Here is a 16,585-nt window from a genome sequence, read left to right as displayed (position 1 = left end):
TCTGACTTTTATCTTCCTCTGTCCTTATCACCACTCTTTAAACCTGATCAACTACTCATCTCTTCCAGCATCATTTCCTAAGGAAACCCGTTTCCAGGAGTCAAGGTCCTTGTACTTCATTGTGTTTCTTAGCTGGTCAGAAGCCAAGTAGTCCAGCCCACACTGAAAGGGAAGAATATTAAATGCTATCCTTTAAAGAGAAGAGTTCTAAAGAGTTTTTTTTTAAAGTTTTCTTTATAAATAATATTATAAAGGATATAGATGGGGATATGTATAAGGCAAAGTATGGAAGAAGAAGCCATGTCCCTCTCAGAATACCATTCTCCAGAAACTTCGGCTGCTCAGCCATTTGGAATCACTCCAAATTCTATCCTTTGAGACTTCATCATATAGGCATAACTTTGGTCTGAGAGGGGAAAACTGAGTAAGGCCTATTGAGGATCCAGGTTTTATGTTCTTTTTGGTCTCTCACTCCTTCTTCCAGATTGAGATAGGACTCTGCTGAAATGTGGAGGGTCTTAGGAGCTACTGTAGGGAAAATGTAATGGGGAGAATGTCTGTGGCCAGTACCTAGAGTTTGTATAACCCACTTCAAGTAGGAATTCTAGTTTCTATGGCATGTCTGGAGAGGGAGTTATAAGGCAGGAATGTGAACCCAATCGTACATCTCATAGACCCCACACTCAAGGATACATACAACTCAGAAGATGACACATGGCTAGAATTGAATCTAGTCTGTCATCACCTTGAAACATGTCCCAAGGAGAAGCCACTCAGGGTCACAGGCCTTTTTCTTTAGATACTGTCAGGCTCCAAAAGCTGGAGTGATCTCAGCAAGCAAGTAGCATAGCCCTTCTTGAGCATTTGCTAGAATAGAGCTAAAAGGAAACATTATTCCTTGCTCTGAGTTTCTTCTGAGGTGTTGATTATAGTGCTGAATTACACTCAACTCATAACCCATTTATTTATTCTTCTATCCCCAGTGAGTCTTTATTTTTTTCCAACATGCAAATGTTTTTACCTTTGGAAAACACATCAGGTTCAACCACAGCACTGGTCTAGAGCACAGGCAGCAGTATGAGTCTAGCAAATGACTCCTTGTCATTCCACTCTATTCATTCAGATAGACATAAGGTTTTTTTTTTTAATTATTTATTTTTATGTGCATGGGTTTTTGTCTGCATATATGTTTGTGCACCATGTGCATGCCTGGTGCTCATTCAGGCCAGGAGTGGGCATTGGATCCCCTGGAACTAGAGTTACAGATGGCTGTGTATTGCCATTTGCTGGGAAACCAAATCCAGGTCATCTGGAAGAGCAAGCATCCAGTGTTCTTAATCACAGAGCATCTCTCCAGCCCCCAGACAGATAAAAAGTTTAAAAACATACAGCTTTAGCTGAAAATCCATCCCTACTTAAAGATCTTGTTAATGTCGTTCTTGATCCTATTGCCTCTGTAATTAGGTAGGGAAAAATGAATTTTCAGGTAATTTGGGGACATTTTAAAAGTGTTACAATTGTACCATCATCCTTTTTTCATTCCTTCCCCACAGCCACCAGGAAAACATGAATATCTAGTGAAGATACTTCATTGCTCTAAGTGTGAGCATGCTTGAGAAGGGATTGGAGCCATCTGTTCAGCCCTTTACCTCCCTGTCTTAAATACCCAGTCTTCCACTTCTTTATGAAACTGTTACTCCAATGAAGATATCTTTGCCCACTGTTGGATATTATGAGCTGTATGGTGTGCTCTTTGTTCTGAGAAATGATAGTTGGCTGCTTACACTCAGACAGCATCTTCTGTTCATCTAAACATTTGCAAATTTCGCCAGCTAAGAAGTCTACTCCAGAATTGGTTCTCTCTTCCTTTTAGGGTCCATTTGTGCCACCACCACTATCCCCACGCTAACAGCCTTACTCTTACTTGCCAGCTATAATCAGATAAATTGCTCTTGTACATTTTCATTTACAAAAATAGGCTGCAGGCTAGACTTGGCCCATAGCTGGCCAGTCATCAGCATCTTCATCTCATTGGGAGACAGAATGGTTTTTGAAGCCATTTTGTGTCTCAAAAAAGCACAAGAAAAGCATGTCTGGGGGAGGGGACACACATGCAAGCAGCTCGATTCAATCCATCTCTATACTGCTGCAGCCCTTCCCCATGTCCACTTAGCTAATGAACCCAGGTGACCTCTTTAAGAGAGCTCATGGGGATATGTGCTTGTCAATTTTAGTCACTTTCTGAAAGATGGAGTGTTTGATGGCCATCATGACATCCTACTTAAAGGCACTCCCCAGGTTATAGGGCTGTGCCCCCATGGGCATCTCTTCAATAATCCAGGCTTCCACTGTCTATCTAGCCATGTGGCCAGGTCATTGACCAGTGGGGCTGAATCAGTAAAAACGCGAACATATGGGCCTTTATTACCTCTTATTCCTAAGCATATAATTCACTCCACTAGGATAATTAGTTACTATGTCTTAACCAAGTGGCAGCCTTCCAAACAGTATGTTGTCTTGTTTACCTAGGAACTGTCATCCACATACGAAGTAGCTCATAGTCAGCCAGAACTGTTTGAGCCCTCTATCCAGTGTCAACTGAATCCAGACATCCTAGTTGTAAGAGATGCCCATCCCTGTTCCGATCTCCTCACTTTGTTCCCCAGAGTTGGGGGGCATAGTTTTGTATAGACCATCTACATTCTTTAGCATTGAAAATAACCCCATGTATGATATAAGTGACTTCTATTGACTTTCCAGGTTGCTTGTTTTACAGATCAGCAATTTTGTTTTTGTAAATTACCAAATAGACATCCGAGTTCCTGTTAGGGTTTATTCTTTCTGCTGCAACTACTTAACCTTATCTTGTACTTCAGGATAACCATAGGCAATACAAACGAGTGTAACTGCATCAGTAAATTTATATTTACAAAAATAGGCGTCAGGCTGGCTTTGGCCCACAGGCACTAGTAGTTTGTTAACACCTAGTCTGTATCTGTTGACTTCACTAGAAGGTCTGGCATACTTAGTGCTTTGTCTCATTAGCAGAATCTTATTTCAAAGAAATCCATCTAGATGGCATGGCTGTCTGCTTACTGCCATTATAGCATCACCTTGAACTATAGTGTCGAGAAAAAGCAATCAAATCTGAGATTTATATAGACAAAACATCAGGATTACACAGAAGTGGAAATTCCTCTTGTCTCGAGAAGCAGGAAAAATAGGAGTATAAAGGCGAACAGCTGACTTAAGGGCAAGATGGTATTTTTTATTATATTTAATCACCGAGGTTGAGATAAACTAGAAGTCTGAGAGCAGGTACAGGTTTGGGAGGCCAGACAGCAGCATTAAGATCTTGAATGGAGGTATAAACAGGAATTCTTTTTCCAAATGAGCCTACAGCAGGTTCACGCATCCAATGAACCAAGAGTGAAGTGTATGGGTATGGGTGGATACAAAAGTATTAGAGATAGGAAAGGTAGATGTAGAAGCTACCCACAGAGCAGTGGGGAATACACAGAGAAAATGAACTTCAAACTAGGCGGTACCTTTCAGGGTGGGATGGGAGGTGGCAGGAGGGCTAACCACTTCACAGTACTCATAAATACAGCTGTTTTAGGTAGATGTAATTGGAATACCAACATCCCTAGGCTCAATTTCTCTCTCTTGCTCCTAAAGTTTATTTGTTATGAACACTTGTATCAAGTTTATTATACAATTAAGTTAATCATGAAGATGAACATGTCACTTTCCTCCATTCACCTGCAATTAAAATTAAAAACCTCTTAAATTAATTTTCTGTATGGATTACATAACCTTAGTAGATTGCTAATAGATAAAATCTCACCCTCGAAACTTTATATTTCGTATTTTCTTAACCAAATATGCCAATAAAGCAATCATATTTAATTTAATGTCATATTTTATCTAATTCTTTTACGTTTCAGAAATGAACAATCCTCTGGGAAAATTGTTCTTCACAAAGCACTCCCGAAGTGCTTTGCTATTTGTATAATTGTATAGTCCTTAATATACATGTATCCTTCTTTGTTCTGCAAAGCTTTTCTCCTTTTTATTCTGAACCTAGTAAGAGTAAAAGAAACTACTATTATGGTTTTGTAGGGAATATGCAACTTCCTTTGCGGTGATTTCATTGAATTTAAACTCACTCCCTATAAACTACCAGGCATAGGAATAAAACAGAACAATGTTTTCTCTATTTGAAATGCTCACAGCTGGAAGCAGCACCAAGCTTTGGACTCTAAGACATCCAACTTCTTACCTTGGATGGAAAGTGTGCAAATTAAATGTCAAGAAGAAACCAAGCTGGAGAAATCTGATCCAGTTCAACGCCTCACAGCTCTAGATCTACAGGTCAGGAACTCAGTGAGCACCAATGCTGCCATTACCCAGGGCAGAATTCACCTCCACTGGGTATTGTGCCAACAACCAGTCATTTAAAAAACATATGTAAACTATTCCAGTTTTACTAATAACTTTATTTAAATAAGACACAGGAACTTCTATACTGAAAAAAATACAAAACAGAAGCCACACATTTTTTGTGTAAAGCCATATTATATAACTTGAATACTGTTCAGCGCAGTGGCTAAAATTAAACAACTATATACAAAATTTAAACAGTTTCTGACAAGTTTCTACAGCTGGATGTAGGATACATTTGAGCTCAACAACTTCTGGGAAATTTACATGGCAAAGCATAAGCTTTAACACATTTGGTTCAAAACTTTAATATATGCTAAAAACAAATGTACAACACAATATTTAGTTTCTCATGAGAAAATAAAAGCACATCACTATAAATATCGTACATAGATTTCATCACCAAAAAAGCATATTCAGTCCATCTTTCTGAAATTGATAATGATACTATTGCATCTTTAGACAAATGCAGAGCATACGATCAACACATCATGTAATGCTAAACCAGATATCAGAAGTTAAATGGAGCTCATATTTATCTTACTGAACTAGTAATTTTCTCCCTTTAACCATAATCTACAAAATATAGTATTTTCATCAAGGCCTGAGATTATTAGGGTTAAAGGTGTCTGCTGCTGAAAAGATTGTTTTCAAAGGTTCCCCTGTGAAAATGGCAAAAGTAAACTGAGTCCTTTTCTCCATGACAGTCTCCTATAATATAACACTGACTAAAGGAGCCAGAATGCACCTTCAGGAGAGAATATTACTGCAAACTTTGGTGGAAAGGAGAGAACTGGGGTGACAAAACAACACACAGAAAACACACACACACACACACACACACACACACACACACACACAGCATTTCATAAAAATTAAAATGGTGTCGCTCTATCAGCTCATCCTTCTTCAAACTCCTTAGAAGAGTCAAAACAAAGAAAAACTCAGGAATGATCTAAGGAAACTGGAACATTCCTTTAACTGTAGGCAACCTGTTCCCCGAATTCTAAAAACAAAACAAACAACAACAACAAAATGTGCCCATACATTTTAGGTGGAGATGAGAAAACTCTAGGCTCTAACTGAACTCAAAGCAAAGGAATACAAATACAGAAGCTTCCCTTTACTTTTGCATAAGCTCTGTGCTGCAGACCAACAATGTCTGAAAGTCAGGCTCTCTAACTGACCATTCAGGGATCTCTAGGGCTCTCTTTACACTTTGTGGAGAACTTCTGTCCAGTCTGCAAGTTCAAGGCTATTCACTTGGGGTTATGCTCCACTCTACACATTCTAAGTCTTAATAAAATTATTCATGATAGTGTTATCTGAGGCTTAAATGAGACAGCTTTAAGCTATTGCTCTTGTAAGTCAACAAGAAATCTGCTTGCTTATGCTGCATTGGTTCTGAACATACACACTCTCTACATGAATGCAACTCATTTACCAAATGCTTGAGGAAAACAGTAACCAAATGTCTCACCTTTTAACCAGCAAATTAGAATTTCCTAAAGTGAAGCTAAACATAAATATGTCTTTAGATAAAAATAGTAGCAATTATGACCCTGATGGCCAATATAAACACAAATCCGTAATTATATATTCTTGCAAAACTTCACTTGCTTTGAAATCAAACCCAGCCATTCTTTCATTTAAATTTCATCACACAATATGGAATGTTTATGTACAGTCCACTACTGAAGCTTTATTTGCAACATTGTAACAGTCATTAACTGAGCAACACCAACTTAAAAAAAAAAGCCACATTTACACATGTTGAAACAGTGAATGCAACAGTTGTTCTATTGGTAACCACATGACAAAAAAACGATGTCACACACCACAGATTTGCTGGTTCTCCTCATGTTCCCCATGTCCAGGATTACCATCACCTAGGGCTGAATGCACTTCTTTTTCTAATGTGGAATGGAATGAAGAAAGGGAAATGCATAAAATAAGGAAAGGCAAAAGAGTGATGTTCCCTCTTTAGCTTTGTAGCTGTGAAATATTTAATATCCCAATATGACATACATTCCAAGTTACCTGAGTTTAGACTTCAACTGAAGTACCTGAAGCTAGGCCATAGGGTGGGCACTGTGCAACTGTTGTGGCCATTTTTTTTTGCATTGTATGTATTATAGAAGTTAGAAACAAACACCTGGATCAATTGTAAACATAATCCTGAAGTACAGTATTTTCCATAGGACAAAACACAGCAAGACATTTTCTACTTAGACAGGCAACTTTTTGAAATAGAGCTTATTCATACTGAAAATTTTGGAACAAAACACAGGACACAGTACTAATCTGTCAGACATACTATGAAATGCATAGTCTCCACTTAAATGCTGAATGACACACACATTTTGCAAGCATTACTGCTTTCCACAAAAACTGCTGAATAGGAGGAGTCGGTCCCTGCCAAGATCAGTGTTAAGAGCTATTTTAGGATGCTAAGTATTTTGCTGTTGGTGGTGTTCAGAAAGTTTGTCACTCCATGCAGATAGATGTCTGAGATCTCATTCCCAATCCATGGAACATGGGTGGAGGGAGGCCAGCTCCCCTCTGCTTTAGATCATCACATAGTTCTGAGTGGAGATGTGTTCTTCCGCCTGCAGATCCTGGAGCAGCTGCTGCTGCTGAGATGGCTGCTGGGCAGAGGGCTCCAGGGAGTCTGCTGTGCTGGTGTCCTCGGAAAGAGATGTGAAGGAAACCCGGGAAGAGAGCTGCTCTACTGTCAGTGTGGCCAGAGCTGAGCTCTGGCCAGAGTTAGGAGAGTTCTTGAGCATCAGGTCAGAGGCAGGTAGGAGAGGGCCTAGAAGTTTCACAGGACAGAAAGCTGATCCGGTTGGGATGAAATTAACCTTGTTTTTGTCAGGACATGAAAAGAGAGGGGCCGAGATAGGCTGACGAGACCTAAAACCATAAAACAAAATTAGTTTGGGTAGCACTATAAAGTTAATTACTTTGTGATTAAATTGGAGTTCTCTGAAACAGCTAGAATGTGAATGACAGGGATGGGTTATGTGCACACAGAGGGGAAACATCTTCCATAGCACAGGTCAGCTGGGAGACTAGCCATGGACAGGGTATTGAAATGACAGTTAAAGAAAAACCAATTTTCAAAAGGGCCAAGCAAATTTTTTAGAGATCTTTAATTTGCTTCCAATCATTGAGGATTATGAAAGAAATTCTACACTATTCTTGAATATTATACACATTTAGGATGGACTTTACTGTTAAAGTATAAAGAGGGATGTTATTTATCATTTATTTTTCTGGATCTTCAGAAGTACTTCTATCGGTACATATGGAGAAAGAAGTTTTCTGCGGCCTCTCAACCAAAAGAAGAAGAGTCCATACCCTCAACCCCATTCTCCAAACTAAGGCAGCAACTGACTCCTGCGCAGTCTCTGTTCCCTTCTAGAGGCTGCAAGAGCAGTCTGCATTTGGAACCCACTAGGACAAAGAATGAGTTACACCAAGAGCCACACGGTCATCTTCTGAGTGACTCTAGAAGCCCAAGATTTACAGCATGAACCTCTTTTTTTCTAATTTAATTTCTAACTTGTCCATACTGAAAATTTAAAATGAAAAGGGACAGAAAACATGAATTCATGAGTAAACATGCTAGACGTATCTATAGAGGAGACCGCTTTCCCTTTGATTTGAAGAGTCAGAGACCATTTGTGTGCTACCTGACCGTGGATACCAACCTTGCTCCTAAATGTATTTCTGTCAGCCAGCTAAACTAACAGTTTTTAAAGAAATTTTCTTAAAATTTTAAAGATTAAAAATTTCTTTTTAGAAAAGAAAATGAAAGGAGAGAGAAAAAGTAAGCGAGAATGGGACAAGAAAGGAAGAAAGAGAAGAGAAGAAAACAGGAAAGAGAAGGAGCAAGAGTTGGAAGGAAGAAAGAAGACAGGGGAGGGAAAGGAGCAGTGGAGGAGAGGGAGGGAAGACTTTCAGCAGTAAGGGTGAATTTCTAAGTTGTTCTGTACTGGCTTACACATTTCTAGCAATCCTCCAATCCTCATGTAGGATCTTCTGTCTAATCAATTCCCTGTTCTTATTTTGTTTTTGAAATGGTACCAGCTGGACAGAGTAGTTGATTCATCTGTAATCAACATCTCAGTAAAAAATTTCAGATCCCAGCTGACAGAAAAGACATTACTTACGCCATTTCCTCAAAGACCTTCACTCGCTCACATCCCTCTGGGGGCTCCCGTTTGAACATGTAGCTGTTGTTTGGTTTGGGAGATGAAGCATACTTGGGTAACGGTGAGCTACTCCCACTGTCTGTAAATTTAAAGCAGTTGTATTAAGTAGGAGTTGAAAGCGCTTTTACATTAAACTTGATCTCCGAACAGCCCTATCTCGTTCACTACAAAGCAAGCCCTTTGTCACTGCAAGGTTATTTCTAACAGTCTTGTGTAGAACATCTTTTAAAATAAAAACTTAAATGCAATAGTAAGCTGCCAAACCACAGAATATAAAAGGATGACATTTTAGCCCTGAAAACTTCATTGAGAAAATCATAACTATAATCTGAAGAAAAATGCTGTAAATGAGTGCAGTAATATGCATTAATCATACAGAAGATTTATGATAATGGAGGTGATTCTCTATATGATTTCTCATTGTCCAACCAATTTAACTGAATATTTTTGTATGTGAATAATTTTTATTACAAAAGTTCATAACAGGAATGATACTTGTAAAACACCAGGAATAATAAGCATGCAGGGCAAAACAAGTTTGCAACCTGTCTTCCATCTACCCATAATCATTTTTAAAAAGATGATTTACCCATAATTTTGCCTTTAAAGTCTATAAAAGCTCTGTTTCAGCACCGCTTGCATTTTAGTCACTAATGACATGAAAAACCCAAAAATATCTCTACCAAAAATGTTTTCCTCGTATTTTTTAACCCCAAACAAAATGGTCTATTCATGAAAAGCTATAAAACCTATGTGCAACTTCTCCTTTTCCTATCTGGCAAAAGTGTTTGGAAATCCAAGTCCACCAAGATGTGCCATTATCTTTGTAAGATGCCAACTTGTAAATTCAGTAACAGACCTGAGTAATATAATAGTTCCATTTACCTAAATTCTGACTTAATGCAAACCAATGCTCACTGCTAAAATGCTAAGTACAGGATCAACTGGGATGTTATCATTTCCACATATTCTGAAAAATGGTATTAGCAACAAATTACATGACTTGCTTTAGTTCAGGATACAGAAAACAGTCCAGCATTCAGAAACAGAGTAACATGAACACTTATCACCAACGAGGTAGACAATATATGCTTGGAACTATGCATATATTTTATTTTGTGAACATTTCAAATGTTAATCTTAGTAATGCAGATCTATGCTTACATTTGAAAGTGGCTGTCTCCCTGGTTGGGAAATCACTTTGAAACAGCAAGACCATACACTACTAGAAAAACTACAAAAGCACATAGTTTATCACTATTAAACATATCCTTATAGAATATGCATAGAATAACATCTTGGAAAGAATTAAATCACAGAATGAAGCTTCGTGTTTTTTTTTTTTTATAAATTATTCAGATTTAATGATTTTCTTAGACTCAACATTTACCTATTTCTTACTTAGACACAGAAGAAGTGGAGGGGGATGATCTCTTGCCTAGGTTGATGTAATGCACTCAGGAGCGAGTCTTAGTGCTGTCTATGAGTACAGTAAAGTTAAACTATTAATACTGGTCAACTAGTAAGCTGGTGTAAATGAGGTCTCGGAATTCACCTCTCAACTTCAACCTCACTTTACTATTCTATTTATTAGATTTTATGTATTACTATTTACAAGTAACACATGAGGTTAAGAATACAAGTGGGTGAATACCGATGGCTTGAGCTGCCTCATGGAGGTTTACTATGGGCATAGCATAGGCCATCAGTAAGTGCAATCAACTTACAGCCATGATTTTGATACCTTTAACAAGTTTTTCACGCCATTAGTTGGGGTGTGACTACACAGTAATCAAGGATCCACCCTATTGCCTACTACACAATTTCTCTTCACATTTGTTATAATTTTAAAGGACTCTCCCAAAGTTGAAACTAGTCACGAGCTAGATAACCTGAAAACAGATATTTTTTTTTCTGCCAGCAATTTGAAATAAATTACTTTTTTGTCTTAAAGTTCTTTTTCCTTTTAATTTCAGAGGTAGTGTGTTTTTGTTTTAACTTATCCACTTAAACATTCTTATTCTTTCTTTTTTTAGGGGTGTGGGGAATTAATGTTAAAAATAAACACAAATATGTTCAATGCTTTAAATCGTGTTGCTTTTAAATACAAATCATTTGGCTGTAAATGAGTAATTACATCTAATATTTGGTGATCTGAAAAGACAGTGTAAAAGAAATACAAACAAATATTTAGTAAATCTGGACTCTTTCTATCACATCATACAATTTGATTGTTTATTTTATTATGATAGATCATATTTATACACGCACTATACTAAAATCAAACACAAGTAACTTCCCAAATATCTTCAAATAAATTAAAGCTTGGAAAAATTTTAAATTATTAAAATTTGGAATTCCATGTAGAAAAAGTATTCATTAAACCATGTGTATTTATAGCTAATGTATTATTACTATCCTTCAGAAATGACTTTTCATATCTTATATACTATGTTCTAAGACCCACAATCCCCGTATAAAAGTAATTTGCATATATGCCTGTTGAATCATATAAATAAACAGGTATGTAAATTCTTTGTTATGGTTCTATTGCAGCCCTAAGTCTTTACATATATTTTATCCCTATTAGATAATCAAATAAATTTAATTTTTAAGCAAACAATAATAAATTATAGTGTTTTGTTTTGCAAGGTGCTACAACTTGAACGTGTTCTACCACTGAGAATATTCCTAGCCCAAGTAGTGACTTTTTTTTTTTTTTTGAGACAGGGTTTCTCTGTGTAGCTTTGCGCCTTTCCTGGAACTCACTTTGGAGACCAGGCTGGCCTCGAACTCACAGAGATCCGCCTGGCTCTGCCTCCCGAGTGCTGGGATTAAAGGCGTGCGCCACCACCGCCCGGCCCAAGTAGTGACTCTTAACCCTGGTTCACAATAGAGTCAGTAAAGCTTTTTAAATTCCAAAGTTCACATCTCATCTCTCAAAGGAGCCTGGCTTTTTTATTCTCTCTTTTGAAAAAGCTTCCAAGTACATCTGAAATAAAGGCAAATTTAAGAAATGAGTGTTACAAGAGTTAAGAACTCTAGTTTGCAATCAGAATACCTGACTTCTACCTGTGCTTACTTATATGACTCATGGTATTTGTTATCTCTGGCTTTTGATCCATAAAACAGGAATAACTATTTAGACACAGCTGTTTTAAAATATAATGTAAAAGCACTAAAAAGTGCCTAAAACACAAAAAGCTCTCAAGAATACTGACAATAATAAATCCCTAACCTGCAAATTTTAAATAAGTAAACCATTCAAAACTGACTATTCCACTCTTCCACTCTCTCTCAAGCAGAAGAGGATAAAGTAAATATTGTTTAAAAAGATTTACCCACACTAATGCTATTTAGTTACATAAAAATAACATCCTATTTCTTCCAAGAAAGCAAGGTTATCTTTGGTTTGGATTTGTGTGTGTCTACATGTGCAAGTGTGTGGTTCCAAGTGCGCGTGAGTGCATGTGCCCAAGGAAGCTAGAGGAAAACCTGAGGTTGTGTGTGGAGCCAGAGTAGGCTAGTTTACTAGTGATGCTCAAGGACCTACCTACCTGTCTCTACCCACCCAGTGCTGCGATTACAAGCATATACACAACTGTGCTAGGATTTTTTTGTATTGTTTGTTTGTTTGTTTGTTTGTTTTTATTGATTCTGGGATCAAACTCAGGTACTCATGTTTGCATGGCAAGCCCTTTATAGACTTAACAATAATCTTAAGAATACCAGACTGTCTGGGAATGCAAAGTTCTAGCGTCAACTTTGCCGGCTAGTGACAGCAAAGACTGGATTGGGAGATCTAATCTAATCTACCATCTTTTTTTTTTTTTTTTTTTTTTGGTTTTCCAAGACAGGGTTTCTCTGTGTAGTTTTGGTGCCTGTCTTGGATCTCGTTCTGTAGACCAGACTGGCCTCGAATTCACAGAGATCCACCTGGTCTGCCTCCCAAGTGCTAGGATTAAAGGCGCGTGCCATTGCTGCCCGGCTCTCATCTACCATCTTGAAATTAAATACCTAAACCATTAAGATTCTTCAGACCACTTTGAGAAAGAAATTACTTTGAGGATGTATTTAGCAGTAACCAATCAAAAATAAGAATATAATTCTTATTCTTTCCCAAGTAGGTAGTTCATTGGGAAAATGAATATAGTGTTGAATACTACATTCAGTGATATATTAAGAATATAATAAAAAGCATAAAAGTTAGCTTAGTGAGTTAGGTTAGAAATATGACTAACTGAAATAAATGGATCTATATAGAATTATTAATTGGGTGTTAAAACTACTTCTTTTGCTCAGGAACTAGAGCATGGCTGATGGTCAAAGGAAATTTGGGAAACCATACAATTATGTACGATTTTTGGCAATTAACCTTAAGAAATAAGTAATATTATCAATTGTATCAAAGAGCCTGTACCTTCTCCTCACTCAAAAGCTAGACTGGGGAGGAGAGCTTACAAACAGCCCCTCTGGGAAAACCATCAAATTTCAATAGGACATAAACTTTAATTGGGATAATTATATATATATATATATATATATATATATATATATATATATATGTATTTCACAAGGAGAAAAATGTGACCTCACTACCTTTTGCTACTTATATTTCTGAACTTTACTTCAGGTCTGATTATTTTCTGAATAAGAGATCTAACAACCACTGTTAATGTTTGTCTCATTAATTACACGTTTGTCATATGCAGGTATACTACTTTAAATACTGATCACTTATTCTTTGGGTAATAACTGAAAGGGTATTCATTTATTTATAAATTAAACTATAGACAGCTCTGGTTTTGTGTACTCACAATAAGTACACTGCTTTTGCTACAACATAATCCTAACAAACAAGATTCAGCTCCCGACATGCTACTCTGAAATGAAGTTGAACACAAGTCCTATGATTGAATATAGTCTTCAAATCAATGAAGTAAAAATTATATTTTTATTAATAAAAATCATAATAGTGAAACTAAACATAAATCAGATTAAACAAAATATTTTATATCTTGAAAATTAATTTAAGAATCTTGGGAAATCTTTGCAATATAACCTTGGTTTTACATCCTCAGGTTTTAAAATGATAAAAGAAAATTGCAGGAATATCAGTTTGCAAAACCCTCAAATGTTCATATTTTAAACTAGCCTGTATGTGTTGTGTGTGTGTGAAGGATGCTTAAACTCATACTAAAAATGTCACTACAATTTTAAATGTTCATTTCAACATTTACTTTGTGTGAAACAGAAGACAAGGCAAAATGCTATCAATGTCTTGATGAATCCTTAGACAATCAACTCCAATCCTCACTAAATGAAAATGACACAAACAGGATCAGTCAGAAACCCACATGGAACTTCCACCTTCACCTTAAAGCCCTTTCCTCTCCATCACTCATCACTGCTAATGTTGGCCACCATTTTCCACACTTGAACTTGGTTATCTTACTCATCTCCTATCTTCCCTTGTCTAACATATATAATCAGTCACCAAACTATCTGCTAACACACAAGAAGAATGCATTACAAAGTTTTTTTCAGTTACTTCCTGTCATTAAAACAAGTAAACTTCGTTAACTTATGCAATTTGTGGAATGAATAATAACATATTAAGGATACAGATTCAAAACAGCTAAAAAGGGTATGTGGTACAAGTTTAAAAAGCATAGGGGTAAGACAATTAAACCGGCATACTCTCTTGTCCTTCTGGAGTCTCTCCACTGTTGTGCCTCCCTCTGAGTTATGCTTCTTCAAAATTAAGCTGGTCATGTCCTCTCTGTGACCACAAGATACTTCCTGGCCTTTTAATCCTCTCAGCAATGTCCCTAAAACTCCTTGTAAAATCTAGGTTTTTCTATCTCTTCATTCTTACTTTCTCCTCTCCATTATTCAACTTGCACACTATTTCTTACTGTCCTCTCCACACCTGGCCCTTTCAAAGATGAATGTTACATAAAGCCTATTCTTTCTGCAAAGGCTGTAAGACACAGTGTGAAGTCTCTCTAGAAGATCATTATTGGTATTCAGCCTATAAAGAAGTTAGGAATAAGCCTCAAATTAGGTAACCTGTAACAACAATCCCATGTACCCATAGGGATATGGCAGATAGTAAATAACAAAAGTAAGATCACCTGACCACATTTAATCATAACAATTTTATGAGGAAACTGAGATACCTAGAGGTTGAGCAATTTGTCCACGGCCCCTATTAATACATGGCAAGGCAAGGCAAGGCTTCAGTTAGTTATCCCCGAGTCAGAGTTCATTACTTAAGCCTTCCGCTTCACTAAATTTTGATCTACTCAAGTTCTTGTGTTTTCATTAGACATATGAGGTGACTAAATGATCAAGTTCCTTCCTAACACTCTGTTTCTAATTAAAGGATTACAGCTCAGGCAAACATTGTTGAGTCTGCCTTCTGTTAGGAGATGGCGTAAACAGCAGCCTGTAGGAGCCAATCTGTCTCAGAGGACAACAAAAGATGATGTGGAAAAACCCAACAGATTCATTTTTTTCTCTATCCCAATTGATAACCTATAATTTTCTCTTCAGTCATGATCAAAATGTGCCAATTATCAACAGGAGTATTTAGTATAAGAAGGGACATGCCTTAGAAAAGCTACTTCCTTTCTTCTAATATCATTAAGAAATGTGAACTTTATGGCTTCCCAACCCCTTCACCAAAAGCACCTCTAACTAAGTTTGGCTACTTTTTTCTTTTTCTCCCTTTAAGAGCAGCGCACTCTTCATGAACATTAAAAAAAGCACAGCACATAATTGATACCTCAAAGAAAATGACACCAGTATTTTCCATACACTAATAAAGAGACTATCTTTTTAATATGGACATATCATAATGGAAGTTCTTATAAGAATACTTTAGAAAACCCTTCTTAGCACCATACCTGCCAGATATGACTGAATTTGCTAAGGACAATGCAATGAACAAAACTAGATTGCCCATCCATGCTAACCTTCCAAGTCAGTCAACAGGTAACAGCACATTAAGTAAAATACATATGTAGGGATGTTCAAAACTTTCATTTGCTTATATTCTAGACTGAACTATAACAGATACAACTGAGTTATACTAAGTAGTTTTGAATTATGAATAAGATAACATTTATATATAGCTGTGACATTATCTGCTATTGGTATGACTGTAAAAATTGTATAAAGATAAGAATATGGCACTTTTTAGGCTCTTACATGCTTCCAGACACTGCAATGTTTCATGTGGTCTGGAAAAAGACAAACGCTGCAACGACCTTAGTGGCATAATTCTACAACAGGGCAGTTTTCACTTGTCATATAACGTTCTTTACTGGAATAGTATTTTCAATCTATATGTTTACCATTAAGAAGTTCTTTTAACACAACAGGGCAGTTTTAACATGTGATATACAGTCCTTTGTAGGAAGTATTTTTAAACTGTAATTTTACCATTAAGAAGTTTCTCCAAGGGCTTAGCCCTGCCTCAACTGAATGTACCAGGCTCTGCTGACTCCCCATGGGAGGCCTTACCTTTTCGGAGAAGGGAATGGGAGGGTTTGGGGGGAAGACTGGGGAGGAGGTGCGAGGAGGGTAGAGGGGGAGATCTGTGGCTGGTATTTAAAATGAATAAAATGTTTCTTAATTTAAAAATAAAGAAGTTCCTCCAAAACCATAAAAAATTCTTTTGATAAAACAGATTTTTGTTCAAAATCAGTGACTTTCAAGGTAAGGTGGTAAGGTGGTTAAAAACACACATTCAACATTTGTTTTCATACTATAAACCACAAAAAAGTCACAAATTTGAGCTGATTTGGCTATGTAAGAAGGAAGAGAGCTAAGGCAGAGGTTTGAGAGATAAAAAGTGAAACAGAATGCTAGAGAGAAATACAAATATGGTTAAATAAGAAATAGGAATATGAAAATGT

The 16,585-nt window shown here is 36.9% G+C and overlaps 1 protein-coding gene across 3 annotated transcripts in view; it reads right to left on the bottom strand.

The window, feature by feature from the left end:
• Window positions 1-4,478: 4,478 nt before the first annotated feature.
• Window positions 4,479-16,585, bottom strand: part of Glcci1 (glucocorticoid induced 1) — a 156,290-nt gene continuing 144,183 nt past the window's right edge. For all 3 annotated transcript variants that reach the window (XM_059257367.1, XM_059257365.1, XM_059257366.1), the window contains 2 exons: window positions 8,619-8,739; window positions 4,479-7,356 (listed from right to left, as the gene is read on the bottom strand). In XM_059257367.1, the coding sequence (XP_059113350.1) occupies window positions 7,011-7,356; window positions 8,619-8,739 (467 nt within the window). In that variant the 3' untranslated portion in view covers window positions 4,479-7,010. The remainder of the gene's footprint in view (window positions 7,357-8,618; window positions 8,740-16,585) is intronic.

Source organism: Peromyscus eremicus, chromosome 3, assembly GCF_949786415.1.
Source record: "Peromyscus eremicus chromosome 3, PerEre_H2_v1, whole genome shotgun sequence".
Lineage (NCBI taxonomy): Eukaryota > Metazoa > Chordata > Mammalia > Rodentia > Cricetidae > Peromyscus > Peromyscus eremicus.
Note: the sequence above shows the minus strand (reverse complement) of the source record. Positions and strands in the feature narration are given on the sequence as shown.